Here is a 16,294-nt window from a genome sequence, read left to right as displayed (position 1 = left end):
GGGGATGCTCATCAGGGTATTGGTCTGGCGGTTTACAGCGTGCGGCGTACTCTACGCCCGTTACAGGAAAGTGTCATAAGGGTGAGGCTGTTAGTAAATACAAGAAGTAATGGTGAAACGTTTCCTTCATTATGGAAACATCAATTCCAGGCGTTACCCGTTACCATTTACTCAACCGTTTCAACTTCTTACGAGACCAGGGTACATTTCGTTGCGACTTGTATAAATAGATCTCACCTATTTCCACCAAAGACAAGTTTTTGGTCAGGAGAATACAACACTCAGAAATCACTTGTTAGCTTTCCCATATGTTAGCTTTCCACTTTCTGATACAAGTCGTCAAACAACTACTCTTCCCGAATCAACTATTCTGGTCTCAACACTCTCTTCGCTTCCCTCCCTAGACCAACCCTCATCCTTCACTTTGTGACCGAAGCAAGTCTGGAACGGCCATTTCTTGGTTTAGGCCGGATTTGTATAGATTGATCTCTCGAATCAAAGTACTCCCTTGCAGTACATTGTTTAGGGTTTAGACTCGTTTCTCACCCCCACACTCGAAATTACCAAAATCAGCAGAAACTGTTTTCACCCTCAAACAGCAGTGTTCAGAAAAAGAAGAGTTTTTCAATTAAAGAAGGGGACATCTTTAAGTGCTTATAGGGGACTCAAATATTCAGTTTCTTCCTTGGATACCTAGTTATATATATATATATATATATTTATATATTTATATATATATATTTATATATATATATATATATATATATATATCACTCAAGTTCCATCAATTAAAGTAAGGATTATTTATTTTTTGTTTAGGGTGAGTTTTAATTGTTAAAAAAATATTTTGACAATTGATTGTGATGTGTAGAATTCTTATGTAATGATAACATTATGGGATTTATTTTACTTTTTTTTTGATACGCGAAAGTCGGACCCAGGCCCTTACCCGAACCCAGCCAGTTGGACTGGCCCCACTGCCAGACCCAACACCGCTAAACCCACTATACAACTAATCTATTACAAATCTACCTTTACGGAGGCGGGGATTGAACCCCTGACTTCCTCCTTACTGGAGTTGATGTGATACCACTGAGCTATGCTCTTTGACCCAGATTTATTTTACTTTATATCCAATGTTTTGGTGCGATATATAATTTTGTTTTGCAGTGTCTAGTTTTTGCTAGCACAATTGTAATTCATGAGCATATTGGTATGTCTTGATATGTTAGTTTACTTCTACTAGTGTATATGCCTTCCCCAAAAAATCTTTGTTTATGAATTTTGTTTTTTCCAGCTTCGGAAGGTGTCCAACAGTCTTAGTCAACCCTCAAGTAAGATATTTATTTTATAGAAGGATAGTTTTATGGATTAAGTATGAGAAGAGTTACAGTCTCTTGTCAAGAGATTACAAAACTCTGTGGGAAATTATTGGAGTAGTTTTTGTTTGTAGCTGATTCTCTTACAGACTTTGCAACTGCATCGGCTACTTGGTTATCTTCCCTACTATCAAATGAAAAATTACAATAAATGAAACTTGAACTTAAGTGTTTTATTTCCTTTAAAATGTTCCTGTTTTCCCGTTGAATTATGAGAGCTTTTTCTATGATTGATTGAATGACTAGCTTCGCATCAGCCTTTATGTGATTCTTCGTAAACATCTTCTCCTTTGCCCACATCAAATCTTCATGTACGGCCATGCATTCACCAGCCTCAGGACTCAGAACTCCATCTGCATAGATCTCTTTGATTCCTTTACAACTTCTTGTATATGTTCGCAAGACAATGCCAGTTCCAAGATTGTCAGTTTCATAGTCATAAGAAGCATCAACATTAAATTAAACTTCAGGCAAAGGTGGTTGCCATTGTGATATCCTGATAGGATCACGAATAACGGTTATTAATGCATGTGTCATGGAGATAAGAATGCAGGTGGTAATGGATTTTGTGCATAAAGTTAAAATGGTTAACAGTCACTCCTTGGAACACAACATTGCATCTGTATTTCCAAATGACCCAGGCAGATATCATCAAAGTATATAATCCTTTTTCTTCAGTATGGTAGTCATTTCCTGAAAACCAGCTTTCCATCCATTCTGAGACGCTATTACAGCTTCTATGAACCTCATTTATGTCCACATTGACTAATCTCCAAACTCACCATACATGACTACCAAAAAAAATTGCTCTATAGTTTCCTCACTTCCTCCACAGATTGGGCATTGTGGGTCAATGATGTTATTATAAGGAGCTAACTTAAATCTTGTGGAATTCAACTCTCTAATGAATTTCCAGGCAATTTTTTTAATCCTATGTGTTGTATTGGTCTTCCAAAATGAATTCCAAACTTCATTTTGGATAATTCTCCCAATTACTTGAATATTACAATTACTCATAGTAAGTTTCTTGTAGGTACTCTTAACTGAAAATTTCCCATTCTTCGTCGGCATCCAAATTGTGATATCTTCCTTTGAGGTATCTAGAAGTAAGTTATGTATCTTATGGGAAGTATCATTATCAAATAATTGGTTAAGAAGATCAATATTCCAGTTGTTGATGTCAGGCAAGAGGAGTTCTTCAACATCTTGATAGAATCTGTATAAATCATTGATTGGAGAAGGAGGAGAATACATACCAGGTATCCATCTGTCCAGCCAAATTTTAGTTTTTCTTCGATTATTAACTTCCATAAAGTAATTATTTTGGACAATTTGAAGACCTTTTATGATGTCATTCCAAGTGTAAGAACCATTACTAGCTTTGAGAGTTTGATGAAGAATATCACCTTGTTTGAAGTATTTACTGCCCAAAATTTTTGTCCATAGTGCATCTGATGCAGTGCATAATCTCCATGCCAAATTAGTAAGCAAGGCTAAGTTAAGCTTCTCTAGATCTCTGAAAGCCAACCTACGTCTTTAGATTTTCAAATCTTATGACATGCTATTAGATTAGAGCCTCTATTGGAATTATGACCCCAAAAGAATTTTCGTTGAATAGTTGTAAGATTGTTGATGAGCTAATTAGAAAGCTTGAAAGTTCTCATTTGATAGATTGTCACTGAGTTAAGAGCATGTTTAATCATGGTTGATCTGCCAGGTTGAGTAAGAGAAGTAGGAGACCAAGTGTTATGTTTGTACTTGAAATTTTCTACAATAGCCTTAAAAGCTTGTTGTTTTGAGTGTCCCAGTTGAAGTGGGGAACCATGATATCTTTCTTTAGAACTCATGGGTTTAACCCCTAGTAATTGAATGAGTCTAACAACATCTTCAAGTTTGGTTTTCTTGCTGAAATGAATTAAAGATTTCTCAAAGTTTATGACCTGACCTAATTGAGTGTTGAAGTTATGTAGAAGATACAAAAGATTATTAGTTGAAGAAATATTTGCTTGAGTGAAAATCAAGCAGTCATCTGCAAAGAGCAAATGATTAATGGTTGGAGAATTTGCAGCCACTTTAAAACCTTTAATGGTGTTGTTTTGTTGAGCATAAGAAAGATGTCTTGATAAGAATTCCATTGCAAGAATAATTATATATGGTGATAAAGGATCACCCTGCCTAACTCCTCTTGTTGGATGGAATTCTTCACAAGGGTAACCATTAAGCATGACAAAAAGAGATGTTGTGCTGATGCATTGATGTATGAGATCTCAGAAGTCTTCACTGAAGCCGAAGTACTTAAGAACTTTGATCAAGAAATCACATTCTAGTTTGTCATATGCCTTTGACATGTCTAGTTTTAAAGACATCCACCCAGTCTGACCTCTTTTTTTTTCATATATAAAATGTATAATTTCTTGAGCAATTACAATATTGTCACTTATTAATCTCCCAGATACATGGGCAGCCTGGTATGGTGATATGGTTTTCTCCATTAAAGGCTTTAATATTTTGACAATAAGCTTGGAAATAATCTTGTAGGAAGTATTACATAGACCAATTGGTCTATAATCAGCTTCACATGTAGGCTTTTTCTTTTTAGGAATAAGTGGGATGTATGTGTTATTTATCTGCTTCAAAATATGCTTGGTTTCAAAGAATCTAGTGCTATCTGAAAAACATCATCACCTATAATACTCCATTGGCTCTTGTAGAAACCTGTCTGAAACCCTTCAGGTCCTGAAGCACTCCAATTCTCCATGCTTTTAAGAGTGTCATGAATCTCTTGATGAGAAGGAATTCTTGTAAGGAGCATATTGTCATCCTCAGAAATAATGGTAGGTAAAAGCATAAATAGATTTTCATCCTGATTCACATTAACAGAAGTACTTATATCTTTGAAATGAGAAGTGAGATGATGAGATATTTTTCTTTAGTATGAAGCCAATTGTTGTTATGATCATGCAAAGAATCTATATTATTCCTAGCCTTTCTTCTTTTGGTCTTAGTATGAAAGTATTTTCTTTTATTGTCCATATCCTTGATAAAAGAATCCCTGGATTTTTGAAGATAGAACTCACTCTTGTTTTTATGCCATTTGTTCAAGTCTTTGTTGATGCTGAGAATCTTATTATGATTAACATCAGATGGGGGCTGAGCTTGTAAGACATCAAGTTCCTGTTGTAACTCATCCACTCTTTGACTAATATTACCAAAGTGACTCTTATTCCACAAAGAAAGTTCTCTTCTTGCTGATTGAAGCTTCTTAACAAATTGAACACCATGCGAAACCAGAACATCTATTTGCCAAGCTTTATCAATAACAGAAACACAAGACTCATCATTTAACCAGGTAAGAAAAAAATTGAAAGGTTTCTAACAATTAGGTACAGTGGAGTCAGTGAAAAGCATAATGGGGCTATGGTCACTACCAACTTGGGTAAGGTGCATCAGTTTAGAGTTAGGGAAATTTAGGTTCCAGTCTACATTCCCTAAGGCCATGTCTATTCTAGATCTTCTAGTACCAGTGTCTAGATTGTTACTGGTCCAAGTATAATCTTTTCCAACATACCCAATGTCTTCAAGACCACAAGTATTGATAATACCATTAACAAAACCATCAGCAGAAGTAGATGCCTTAAGACTATCATCTAAAAGATGAAAATTTAAATCACCAATAAGAATCCAAGGACCATTGTGGTGTCCACCAATTTGTTGGGTGTAATCCCACTGATCTTTTTTCCTAGCATAATTAGGATATCCATACATGCAAGTGAGTAAAAAATCAGGTATGCTAGGGTCATATTGAACAACTAATTGAACATGTTGTTGCTAGCATCTAGTAAATCACAATTAAAACCACTTTTCCATAATATAACTAAACCACCTGATAAACCTATTGATTCAATGAAAGCTTGATTTGGGTATTGATAATGGCTTATTAAAGGTTTACTTTTATCTTGACTGATTTTTGTTTCACAGATAAAGATAATGTCCGGATTCTGGGTCTTGATAATATCATAAAGATGGTTTCTAGTGGCAGCAATTTTTAAACCTTGAACGTTCCAAGATATAATCTTCATAGTAGCAAAATGTTTGGTTTTGATGCACAAAAAAAGTAGTAAAGTCACTGGATGATGATACCAGTGATCTGAGTTCGAAACTCGCTAGCATCAAATTCTTTATCGATAAAAAAAAAAGATGCACAAAAAAACATTTAACAAGTTTATGAAATTTTTTAGCGTAAACCATAATATGATAATAAATGCATGCAAATTAGGAATTAAATTAATGAAAAAGGCACAATAAATTTGAGTTATATTAAACAATTTTGTAATGATTAATGAAATAATGATGATAGAAAGCGAAGTAATATAAGAAAATTTTAAAAGTGTAACAATTACCTGACTCTTCATTAATGCATTTCCAAATTGTTCTCCTTGTGTTGTGCACCTTTGAGCTTCCTGAGAGTTTGTGATGGCATCAAAAGTGGAATTGGTAGAAGAAGACTCTGTTTCACTGGAAGTGGGAATGAGGGCACTAGAAGTTCTAATTAGTTTCCTTAGTCAAGTAGCATTATCACCACTAGAGTCACTCTGCTTCAGCGAAAAATTCATGTTGACAGGGATGCAATCCTTGGGTGGTATGAATATAGTGGATTTATTAAAACTCTTTTAGTTCTTCCTTGGAGCTGGTGCATTAGTAGTAGGATTAGACGAGATAGTTTTCCTCAAGTTGCTAACTTTTCCGAAGAAGTAAGGATTTTCATGAGTTTTAGCCAAGAAGTTGGCCGCGTCTTTACAAGCACCCTTACAATGTTTGATTATATAACAGTCAGTGAAAATTCCACTAGGCTGTCTTTCATAGAAAAACTTTATCCAGCGAGTTAAGCTTGCATTAGTTATTGCTTTTACACCCTTTATTAGTGGATTTGTAAGGTCAATATTGACACAAACCTTGACAGGATTTACACCAACTGGCATGACATCTTTTGGTTCGATATCCACAACTTCACCCATGATTTCTCCAATCTTTATCACACTTCTACATTCATGTGCTCAAGCAAAATAAATTTCAATTGAATCCAGAATTGTTGGAATCCGCAATACTTTTCAGTGTATACCATGTCGGGTATGTAATCATGGACTACCAGAAGTTTCTTGTTGAGACTCCAAGGACGTTCATCAATAACTTTGTTCAGCAAAATCCAAGTGCTAAACTTGAAAATAAAAGTATATGGATCGATCTCCACAATTCTGAGATCCTCTGCAGTCATAAAAGGCCAAGTAAACTGGACATATTTCTCGACGAGATCATGATTCATTCTCTCTTCGATACTAACCTTACCAATTGCACTAGCTTCCCATGCATTTCCTGCATCTTCCTTGTCATTGAAATTGTCTTGTTGAAAGATAACCATTTCATTAATGTCACTCAGATCAAGTGTGGCTTGCTTAAATTTGTTAACCAAGTCTCCTACTTGAGTTATGCCTTCTTCTTCCATCTTGATGAACTTGAAAGGATTAGGGTTTACAAAACTTTGTTGATGAGACAACCCTATGTGGACCAGGGTATAAAAGTAGTGTTTTTGGTAATTAATAACGAAATATTTTTACCTTTACCATATTATTACATGAGATATTTGACACGTACAACTAAGGAAACTACAGTTGGCAATTAAGGTACTGAGGATGAGGAATAGCCAAATTCTCCAGTTGACTTGGTAATTGAAGTTTTTGAATTTTTTTTAAAATAAGAAAATGATGACCATGCGCATTGATCTGGTTACTGTGTTGGATCGGATCTGAGTTCTCTTCCACCAATGTTCAAGGAAACCATCACAAATATTCAAAATAACCAAACGATTAATGAAGACAGGCTCGACAAATGCCATGAACACAACAAAACAAGTGGCAAATGCTATTAGAGGAGCAAAAAACTGTAAACACATCATAGAAGAGAAGAGGAATGATTAGTTATACATAATAAAACAAGAACGGAAATGCAAAGAAAAACAAAGCAATTAATAAAGCAGAGGACAAAAACAGGACTTAAAACATATGTTAGATTATCATATAATTAGAATGAGATAAAAATAATGCTCATTTGTGATCAAAAAGGTGAAAAAGAAAACTCACTAAACAGGTGTATCATCATAAAAATACAGCAAAACCCAAACCTATTTGGATAGCCCCAGAGAATAACACATTAAAGATTAACATTGATGCGGCTTGGGACTCAGTTATAGCCCCCTCTAGCTTTGCTTTAATTTTGAGAAATGATGCAGAAAACTTTGAAGGTGGCAGAGCAGGACCATCAATCACACCAGACCCCGCAAGAAGCAGAAGCAGTAGGAGTGTATCAGGCAGCAGTATGGGCTAAGGAAAAAAGTATCGGAAATTTCAGCATTGAATGGGATTGCGAAAGCTTGTTCAACTACTTAAAAGCCAAGAATTCTGAGGTATCTTGGAAAATCATAGCTCTTTTAACTGAAACATCAAAAATAGTTAGAGATTGCCATAACTTTTTGGGTTTTCATTTTTTTCCTAGACTAGGAAAGGAAGTAGCAGACGCTCTTGCTAAACATGCCAAAACTTTAACTTTTCGTTACAGATTGGGATAATCTCCCACCTGCTTGTAGTTTACAAAAACTTGCGGTAGATAAATCTTATATTAGGAGAACCTCACAACTCTCTATATTAGATGGCTCTATTTCAGATGTAATTGTGACTCCTTTGGAGTGTTAGTTTTCTTTAATGAAATACCTTATTCTCAAGGGGGAAAAAAAGGTGAAAAAGAAGAGATTTTAAATTTATGGAGTTAACATGTCAATGTCGCCCGATTCACAAAGAAATATTGTTGTGCATCTTTTTTTGCTTCCTGTGCACTTTGGGCTGAACCCTCAAGTCGATTTGAGGCGGAGGAATTGGGGGTGAACATGGGACGGTATGGACCTACACATCTGCATCCAATCCAATACATTACGGATTTTAAATTTTGCATCCACATCCAATCCAACATCCAATGGATGCACAGATGAACGGATTGGATGCGGATAATCCAATGGATTTGTGTTAGTTAAAATTTATAATGAAAAAATAAAGCCTATATAGATGACTTCTTATAGAACCTACGCATTATATATATATATATATAAATATAGAAGTGTCATGGACAACACTCCAAGCAAACACCTAAAAATTCTAAAACTATCCATATATTTTCTAGAAACTATATAAATGCCCTTAATCTATCGGATATGGATGTCCAACGTATTTTCAAGGTTGCATCCGGGTCCAATCTGTAATTCGTTGGATTTCAAAAATTCCATCCGTGTCCAACCCATTAGTGAACGGTCCGGGCATCCATCCGTACAAATACGGTTGGTCCCGGTTAAATCCGCGGATTACGGATAAAATGCGCACCCCTAGGAATTGTTCTTTCTTCCGCGTAGCAAGTTGGGCTTGCTCTTTTTTTTTTTTTTTCGTAACAAAAAAAAGGGTATATTAATTATATTTCCTTCCTTTTCGAACCCAACAAATATATCCTTATTCGACAATAAATATGTCCCTACTTTTTTATAACCTTATCCATTTAATATTACATTACCTTAATACCCTCATCCATGTGATATTTTTCTTTATTTCAAAATGGAACAAATTTCTTCCTCTACCACTTCACCACCACCACTAGTACCACCACCACCAACATTCAACTACCATTCCACCACCACCGTTCAACAACCACCACCTACAACCGCCACCACCACCAATATTCCACCACCACTCCTTCACCACCACCATTACAACACCAACAGTCCTCCACCAGCACTAGTCTGTCGCCGCCACCACCACTAGTCCGCCGCCGTCGTCGCTGCCGCCACCACTGGTTCAGATATTTTTGTATCAACAACAGTAGTTGATCCATTTCAGTTGGATCAACAATGGATGTTTATCCATTTCAGTTGGATCGACAATGGATGTTTATCCATGATGATGGATCAACAATAAGTGGCATACAACTGAAATTGATACATTTCACAGTAGAAGTTTATCCATTGCAGTTGGATCAACAGTAGAAGTTTATCCACTGCAGTTGGATCAACAATATAAGTTTATCCATTTTAGTTGGATCAACAATGGATGTTTATCCATGCTGATGGGAAAATGCTACCATTTCATCAGCTACAGTTTCAGATCCACCAACAAAACCATCAACCACCATTAATAATCCATAGAAGCAACCACCGCCACCGTCGCCGCACCCACCATCGGTTCAGATAATTTTGTATCAACAACAATAGTTTATCCATTTCAGTTGGATCAACAATGGATGTTTATCCATGATGATGGATCAACAGTGGATGTTTATCCATGATGATGGATCAACATTAAGTGGCATAAAACTGAAATTGATACATTTCAGTTGGATCAACAGTAGAAGTTTATCCATTGCAGTTGGATCAACAGTACAAGTTTATCCATTTTAGTTGGATCAACAATGGATGTTTATCCATGCTGATGGAAAAATGCTACCATTTCACAAACTGCAGTTTCAGATCCACCAACAAAACCATCAACCACCATCTATAATCCATAGCAGCAACCGTCATTGTTTTCTATGAAGCTTCAATACCAATTCGAACCACCACCGTCGCCACCAGAACCACCACCGCCGCTACCATTATCATCCTTACTTTTGTATTCATAATTCTATATTCCCTGTAATTCCTACACATTCATCTATTCATTTTAATCACAATTAATCCATTAGAAGCATCAACAACTTCAAATTCAAACACACCCATTACTTCTCAGCAACAACAAGTTCATTATCTCCAACATATCCTATTGATTCACACATCATAACCATTTCGAAATCAATTTATCGCAACAGCTCTCAGATCCCCTTTTCTTAATCGAATCGAACCACCAAATCATTCGCAAACGTTGCTCAAAACTTAATTTCAAAGCCTAAAAAATCAGATTTCGTTTTATTTGGGTATGATTTTAAAAATCGATTATAGAAGAAGAAGAAGGTTTCATATGTTGTTGATACATCTCGATTGTCGGCGGCGAAGGTAGGAGAATTTGCAGAGGTGGTGACGATGGAGATGCTGGTGGTGGTGGTGGGGTTCGCTGCAAATTGGAAGAAATAAAAACCTTATTAGACCCCTGATGGGCTTAGAAATGAAGAGAGACATACTTATTGTGTGATAAGGATATTTGTATAGACCATCAAAAATAGGGACAAATATTCAATTACCAAAAAAAAAAAAAAAAAAAGTGGTTAATATGTCATCTTGATGTCCTGTGGCACCCAGCTATCTTGGTTTGGTGACTTTGTGAGAAAAGCATAAAGATACTTTGTTTTTTCAATTACTATTTTGCTTATTAATTTTCTTTTTTCTTTCTGATCAGAACTCAATATACATTTTCTTTATAACTTTCATCAGCCAATCTGGCTAAACAAAAATATTCGGAAAAAAAAAAAGGAAAACAAAAACCTCGCCGTTCGCAAGCAAGAAAAATCAGTAAATTGACACAATTCTTCATTTTTTTCTTCTATGTATTAAAAGAAAAAAGTAGAGACAGATGGATTGATCGACAGGGTCAAGACCGCGGAGAGATGATACGAGCATAAAGAAACTCGTTCCAAGTATCAGGCAAACCAGGAAGACACCAATGAATACAATCCGCAAACGTTTGTGGATCAGCCTTCTGTTCCGCTGTCAGCAGCTTCCCTTGCCGAATTGTGTAAACAGAAGTATGCGCATCTTTTCTATACTCGCTCAAAGTTGTAATGTTGAGAAAATAAACTGGCACTTTCATGTTCGCTGTTATATTCGAAGCTATCACAAAAAACCTTCTGTCTGTTCCAACTTCCAGCGGCATCGACATGTTCCGTATTGGCATAGTCTCTAACGCGCATTTGATCCCATTCAGATTTCCCCAATCTTCACTCCTATAAATACACAACATTTCAACCCAAAATTATGTCAGAATGTCAGATTCAGATAATAAAAGGTGGTTGGTTACCGACAGTCAGACATTGACTCCTTTTCAGCCGTCGAATTTACAGGGTGGAGTGCAATTTAAGCAGTGGAGGAGAGTGACTTGCAAGTCTACATCAAATTGACGCACAAACAACCAAATTGTGATTGATCAATTATACTAGTGGTTCACTTTTTGTGAAACACTTTGTGCTTTTCCCTTAAAAGTAATTAGGAGGATTAAAAATGATGTCTTACTTGATATGGAGAGGAGACATACTACCGAAGAAGACTGATGTTTGTTTTGGGTCTATGTTTTCATCAACCCATTTTGCCCATGTATTCAAAACTCTGTTGTAAACTATCGGCCGGTCGATTTCATCGTATTCCGTGTCGCCTTCGTCGAAGGATCCTCGCCTGAAAACAAAAATCACAACAAATTATCACCACATTGTATGCAACTTATAGTGCACTTGCATTATCTAGTAAGGGTGTCATAAGGAAAAAGTTTGTGCAAATTTTTTTTTTTTTGGGTACTTACAAGACTTTCATGTCAGGTGTATTCATCCACCAAATGTATGTGTTAAAGATCAAATAGTCAACACCCTTCCAGTTTTCGCCATGTTTCGATATCGATTCCGGCATGATTATACGATCTAAGATACTGTGCATCGTCGGATCATCGGAGTTCGACTGAACTAAGAATGGTGCCCAGTAGAATTCAACTGTTGCGTCAAATTCCTTCATGTCACAAGTGGAAAACATATTAGGAAAGCACCAACTAATAAAAAGTAATTAATGAACTCGTTCGATCTGAGTTGGCTCAGTACCTCAAGTCGGAAAACAGAGAGCGATCCATATTTGTTTAAGCTTTTCTTTCCAGCAGGAACAACAGATTGAACAAAACAAATCATTGATTCCCATTGATTCCGATTCAACGAGTCACCAACGAACATTAATCTTTTCCCTCTTAGCTTTTCTAGTAATAATCTTGGACTGAATCTGATTAATTACAGAATTAATCACAGAATTAATACTAATTAATTCAGAAATTAATGAAACAAATTTTGATAAGATTTCCAGTAAAAAAAAAAAGAAAAACTTACTTTGGTAAATTACAGTGAGTAGGTTGCCATCTCCAATTCTGATAACGAGAATCTTTTCTACCATTTCTCATACAAGTAACTTGTTCAGTCAGAAATTCACATTCATCTTCTTTATAAAGAGGATGAGTTATATTATCAAAAACCCATTTCCCATCAAAAAGATCACAACTTTCAGGAGGCCCTTCAATTTCTTCAATAATCTTCTTGATTTCTGGTTTCTGTTTAGGAACCACCACTGATTCAATAATGGGTTGTTGGATTTTTGATGGTTTTACATCATCAACATGGGTTTCTTGTGATTCTATTCTAGTAACAGTTGTAGTAGTAGTTCTTGAATTCTTATTATCACCTTCTTCTTCAGTGTTTTTGATTGAAGTTGAGATTTCTTGGTGAAGTTCTTGACGATGATGATGAGTAGTAATAGGTTTTGTAGTAGCAGAAGAAGGTTTAGTTGAGAATGGGAATTCTGCTATTGATTTAACATCTTCATTATACATAAACCCAGCAAAAAGAAAGATTGAGAAAATTACAACGATGATTGATAGATTGCTGTTTCTTCTTCCACCACCACCTGGGTATTTCATTCCTGCTCCTACTGTTTCAAACAGAGGCGTTTTTCTTCTTGGCAGCTGCATGAGATGAGATGAGACTAGTCTTTAACGAACTGTAGTCTGTCAGAGAGAGGGTCGGATCAGAGATAGAGAGATTTTGAGAGATAAAGAAAGATATAAGAGAATTAGAATTTCTGTTTGTTTAATGGGGGATTTGGTGGAATGTGGGGTTGTCTTTCAAGATAATTTTAACTGGTTTTGGTGTTTCAAGGAGAAATGTCTTTTTCTGATTTTTATTTTCTTTTTGTTAAAATTCTTTATAACTACTTCTCTTTTAGGGATTCTTGGTGAGGATTCTATAAAGAAGTAAGATCAAAGCTAGTCAAATTGGTTTTCTTTTATTCTCTCCTCTGATGTAAGAATTTCATAGCCTAATAAACGAAACGCATATGGCAGTTTGAATTATGTTATCTTTTTAACTTCGACCGTTTTTTGATCTAACAGTATCACAATCACAATACCACTGGTAAATATAAACGAGATCTAAACATTGAAACTATTTATATTCAGAGTATTAATTTTTCAAATATATGGGTCATTATATGAGAATATGGAAGTCAATTACATTCAAAGTAGGTAACAATATGGGCACCCGACATGGATAATTTTGCTAAACAAAAAGAAAGCCATAACAACGCAGAAGAAAACCAAAAATAATAATTTTCTTCGGTCCGAAATCTATTAATTTATCGAAGTTTTACAGCTGACTAACTGGTTGCATAATACACACCCTTTCTTTAATACAAACTGACATAAAGGGAATAGCAACGAAACAACCAATTCCCGAACGTTTGTTTTGGCACAAGCTGCGCACTAAAATATTCTTAGATACTTGGATGCGTTCCCAAAAGAGAACCCTCAGAGCATCCACAGTCATGGAGTCGACCAAATGCCAAATAGCAGACCAAAAGCTAAAAAAAATTGGCATTTTACACTGAGCAACCACAGTCGTGGAAGACTATTTTTAGTCAGGCGGAAGTATAACAAACGCCCCAGTTCAGGCGCACTTTTAATGACCGTCCCAGTTCAGGCGCGCTTTTAATGACCGTCTCATTCAGGCGCATTTTTAATGTCCGCCTCATTCAGGCGCACTTTTAATGACCGTCTGATATCAGGCGCATTTTTAATGTGCGCCTGATTCAGGCGCACTTTTAATGTCCGTCTAATTCAGGCGCACTTTTAATGATCGCCTGATTTCAGGCGCACTTTCAATGACCGCCTGATTCAGGCGCACTTTTAATGACCGCCTGATTAGTGAATTTACATAAATATTAGCCACTAATCTTCTTCTAATAACGTATTAGCCCACTAATCTTCTTCTAATAACGTATTAGCCCACTAAACGAGTGAATATACCAACGTCCCATTGGGGCGTACATTAAAGCAACGTCCCATTGGGACGTAAAATATACCAACGTCCCATTGGGGCGTACAATATAACTACGTCTGTGTTGGGGCGTATGTATTACATGCGTTTGGTTAGGCGGAGTTTATAGATGCGCCTGATTCATACGTTAATTATACTTCCGTCTGATTTCATACGGTCACTAAAATCTCGTCTGCTTTCATACGCTATTAATACTTCCGTCCCACTATATTTCGTTTAGTCTGGGTTAACGACCACATTTGGTCTCAAACCCTAATTTTGGCGATCAAATTTGGGTTTGGTCCCTTCCGTTGCGGCATATTTTGAGACCAAATTTGAGTTTAGTCCCCAAATTTGGCCGTGACTGTGGTTGCTCTCAGCCATATAATAGACTATACCATCCAAAATAAAGCAAGTTTGGTTTCAGGCTAACTAACACATATAATAAGAAAAGGTTACAGAATGTAATCATTTTCTTGATCCAATCTCTCTAAATTAAATCCTCAGCTGTAAAAAAACATGTCTATAATCTTAAACATGTCCATTAAGTTAAAATATTAGCAATAAAAGCGCTAGTAAAATACGAAAAAAGAAATCCCTGTGATTGAAGTAAAGACCAAGGAACTATGTGTAGTCAGTAGGCTGTCAATGGGTACCCATTATCCGGATCCGGATCCGGTATATTAGGGTCCGGTTCCGGGTCCTAAAGTTGGACCCATTAGCTACTTAGGACCTGACGGGTAATTACCTGATTGGACCCGAGTTTAAACGGGTCCAAACGGGTAATATCCATTGGGTACCCGCGGGTATCGGATACCCGTTTATTCATTCTTTTATTCATGTTTTTAGCAAAATTATAAGTATTTTTTCTAGTTTCAGCTTTGATATTTTACTCATTTAAATTTTTTCTCTTATATTTAATTTTTATTTAGTACATTCATAAGAAATAATAATAATTTTTTATAAAAATTACTTAAATCCAAGCTAAAAAGAGAAATATATTAAGTTTTTGAGATTTTTTAAATAGTTTTCTTTAGATCCAATGGGTACCCGGTATCGACGGGTACCCGGATATTTAAACGGGTCCGGTTCTGGGTCCATAAGTTTAGGAACCGGACCCGGAACCGTTAAGAACCGGACCCGACCTTTATAAGTAGGGTCCGGATCCGGATCTAGTGATATTCAGGAGAACCCGGACCCGTTGACACCCCTAATAGTCAGTGTACCATCTTCCATCTTTTTGTGAACTTAGCTGTTTATGCACAACTCCGAATTTAAGGTTAGTTGGACTGTTGAAACATCTCTTGTTTTGTAAGCTAAGGTAGGGACATATCCAAATTCTTTGTTGTTTTATGTAGTCTATAAATGGACCCGCCACCTATTTTAGTTTTTGAATTGATTGGGAATTTAGAGGGATAGCGAGAAGAACTAGCTAACTCCTCTAGCCTTGGTACGGCTGCACATGGGCGGGTATGGGTGGGTATAAGCTAAAACCAACCTTGCACCCACAGACTGGGGGTTTTTTTTTTCATAATCAACCCCGCACCCACAAACAGCGGGCGGGTTTTGTTACCCGCCCGCTACGGGTTGGGCGGGTATGGGTTTAAACGGGTTTAAACCCGCTTTATATTCAAGTATTTAGAGTAACTTCTATTCTCCTTGATTAAGTGAGAAAAAAAACAAAACCCCCAAAATATTCATATCTAGGAAGTTCACAGATGAAGATTAAGTGTTGAATCTGTTGATTTTTCGATTGTTGTCGATTTCTGGTGAAGATTCGGAGTTGTTGTTGTCGATTTCTGGTGAAGATTTCTGGTAATTGTCGTTCGTAGGTGAAGAAGAAG

General features: G+C 36.4%; 1 protein-coding gene across 1 annotated transcript; it reads right to left on the bottom strand.

Moving 5' to 3' along the window:
• Window positions 1–10,759: 10,759 nt before the first annotated feature.
• On the bottom strand, window positions 10,760–13,350 carry LOC113338991 (protein ESKIMO 1-like). Its single transcript, XM_026584390.1, has 5 exons — window positions 12,474–13,350; window positions 12,198–12,369; window positions 11,909–12,108; window positions 11,626–11,784; window positions 10,760–11,339 (listed from the first exon to the last, which is right to left on the bottom strand). The coding sequence occupies exons 1-5, from the start codon at window positions 13,106–13,108 to the stop codon at window positions 10,988–10,990; spliced, it is 1,518 nt and encodes a 505-aa protein (XP_026440175.1). The 5' UTR covers window positions 13,109–13,350; the 3' UTR covers window positions 10,760–10,987.
• Window positions 13,351–16,294: the final 2,944 nt, after the last annotated feature.

The sequence above is a fragment of the Papaver somniferum genome, unplaced genomic scaffold, assembly GCF_003573695.1.
Source record: "Papaver somniferum cultivar HN1 unplaced genomic scaffold, ASM357369v1 unplaced-scaffold_19, whole genome shotgun sequence".
NCBI lineage: Eukaryota > Viridiplantae > Streptophyta > Magnoliopsida > Ranunculales > Papaveraceae > Papaver > Papaver somniferum.
This window is presented reverse-complemented; position numbering and strand designations above follow the sequence as displayed.

What these genes read in the sequence shown, in the direction of transcription:
- LOC113338991 (XM_026584390.1), bottom strand. Translation starts at nt 13,108, where the DNA reads ATGCAGCTGCCAAGAAGAAAAACGCCTCTGTTTGAAACAGTAGGAGCA. An exon ending in ACTCACTGTAATTTACCAAA is followed by an intron (nt 12,370 to 12,473) that starts GTAAGTTTTTCT and finishes GTAATTAATCAG; the next exon opens with ATTCAGTCCAAGATTATTAC. An exon ending in TCTCTGTTTTCCGACTTGAG is followed by an intron (nt 12,109 to 12,197) that starts GTACTGAGCCAA and finishes TGTGACATGAAG; the next exon opens with GAATTTGACGCAACAGTTGA.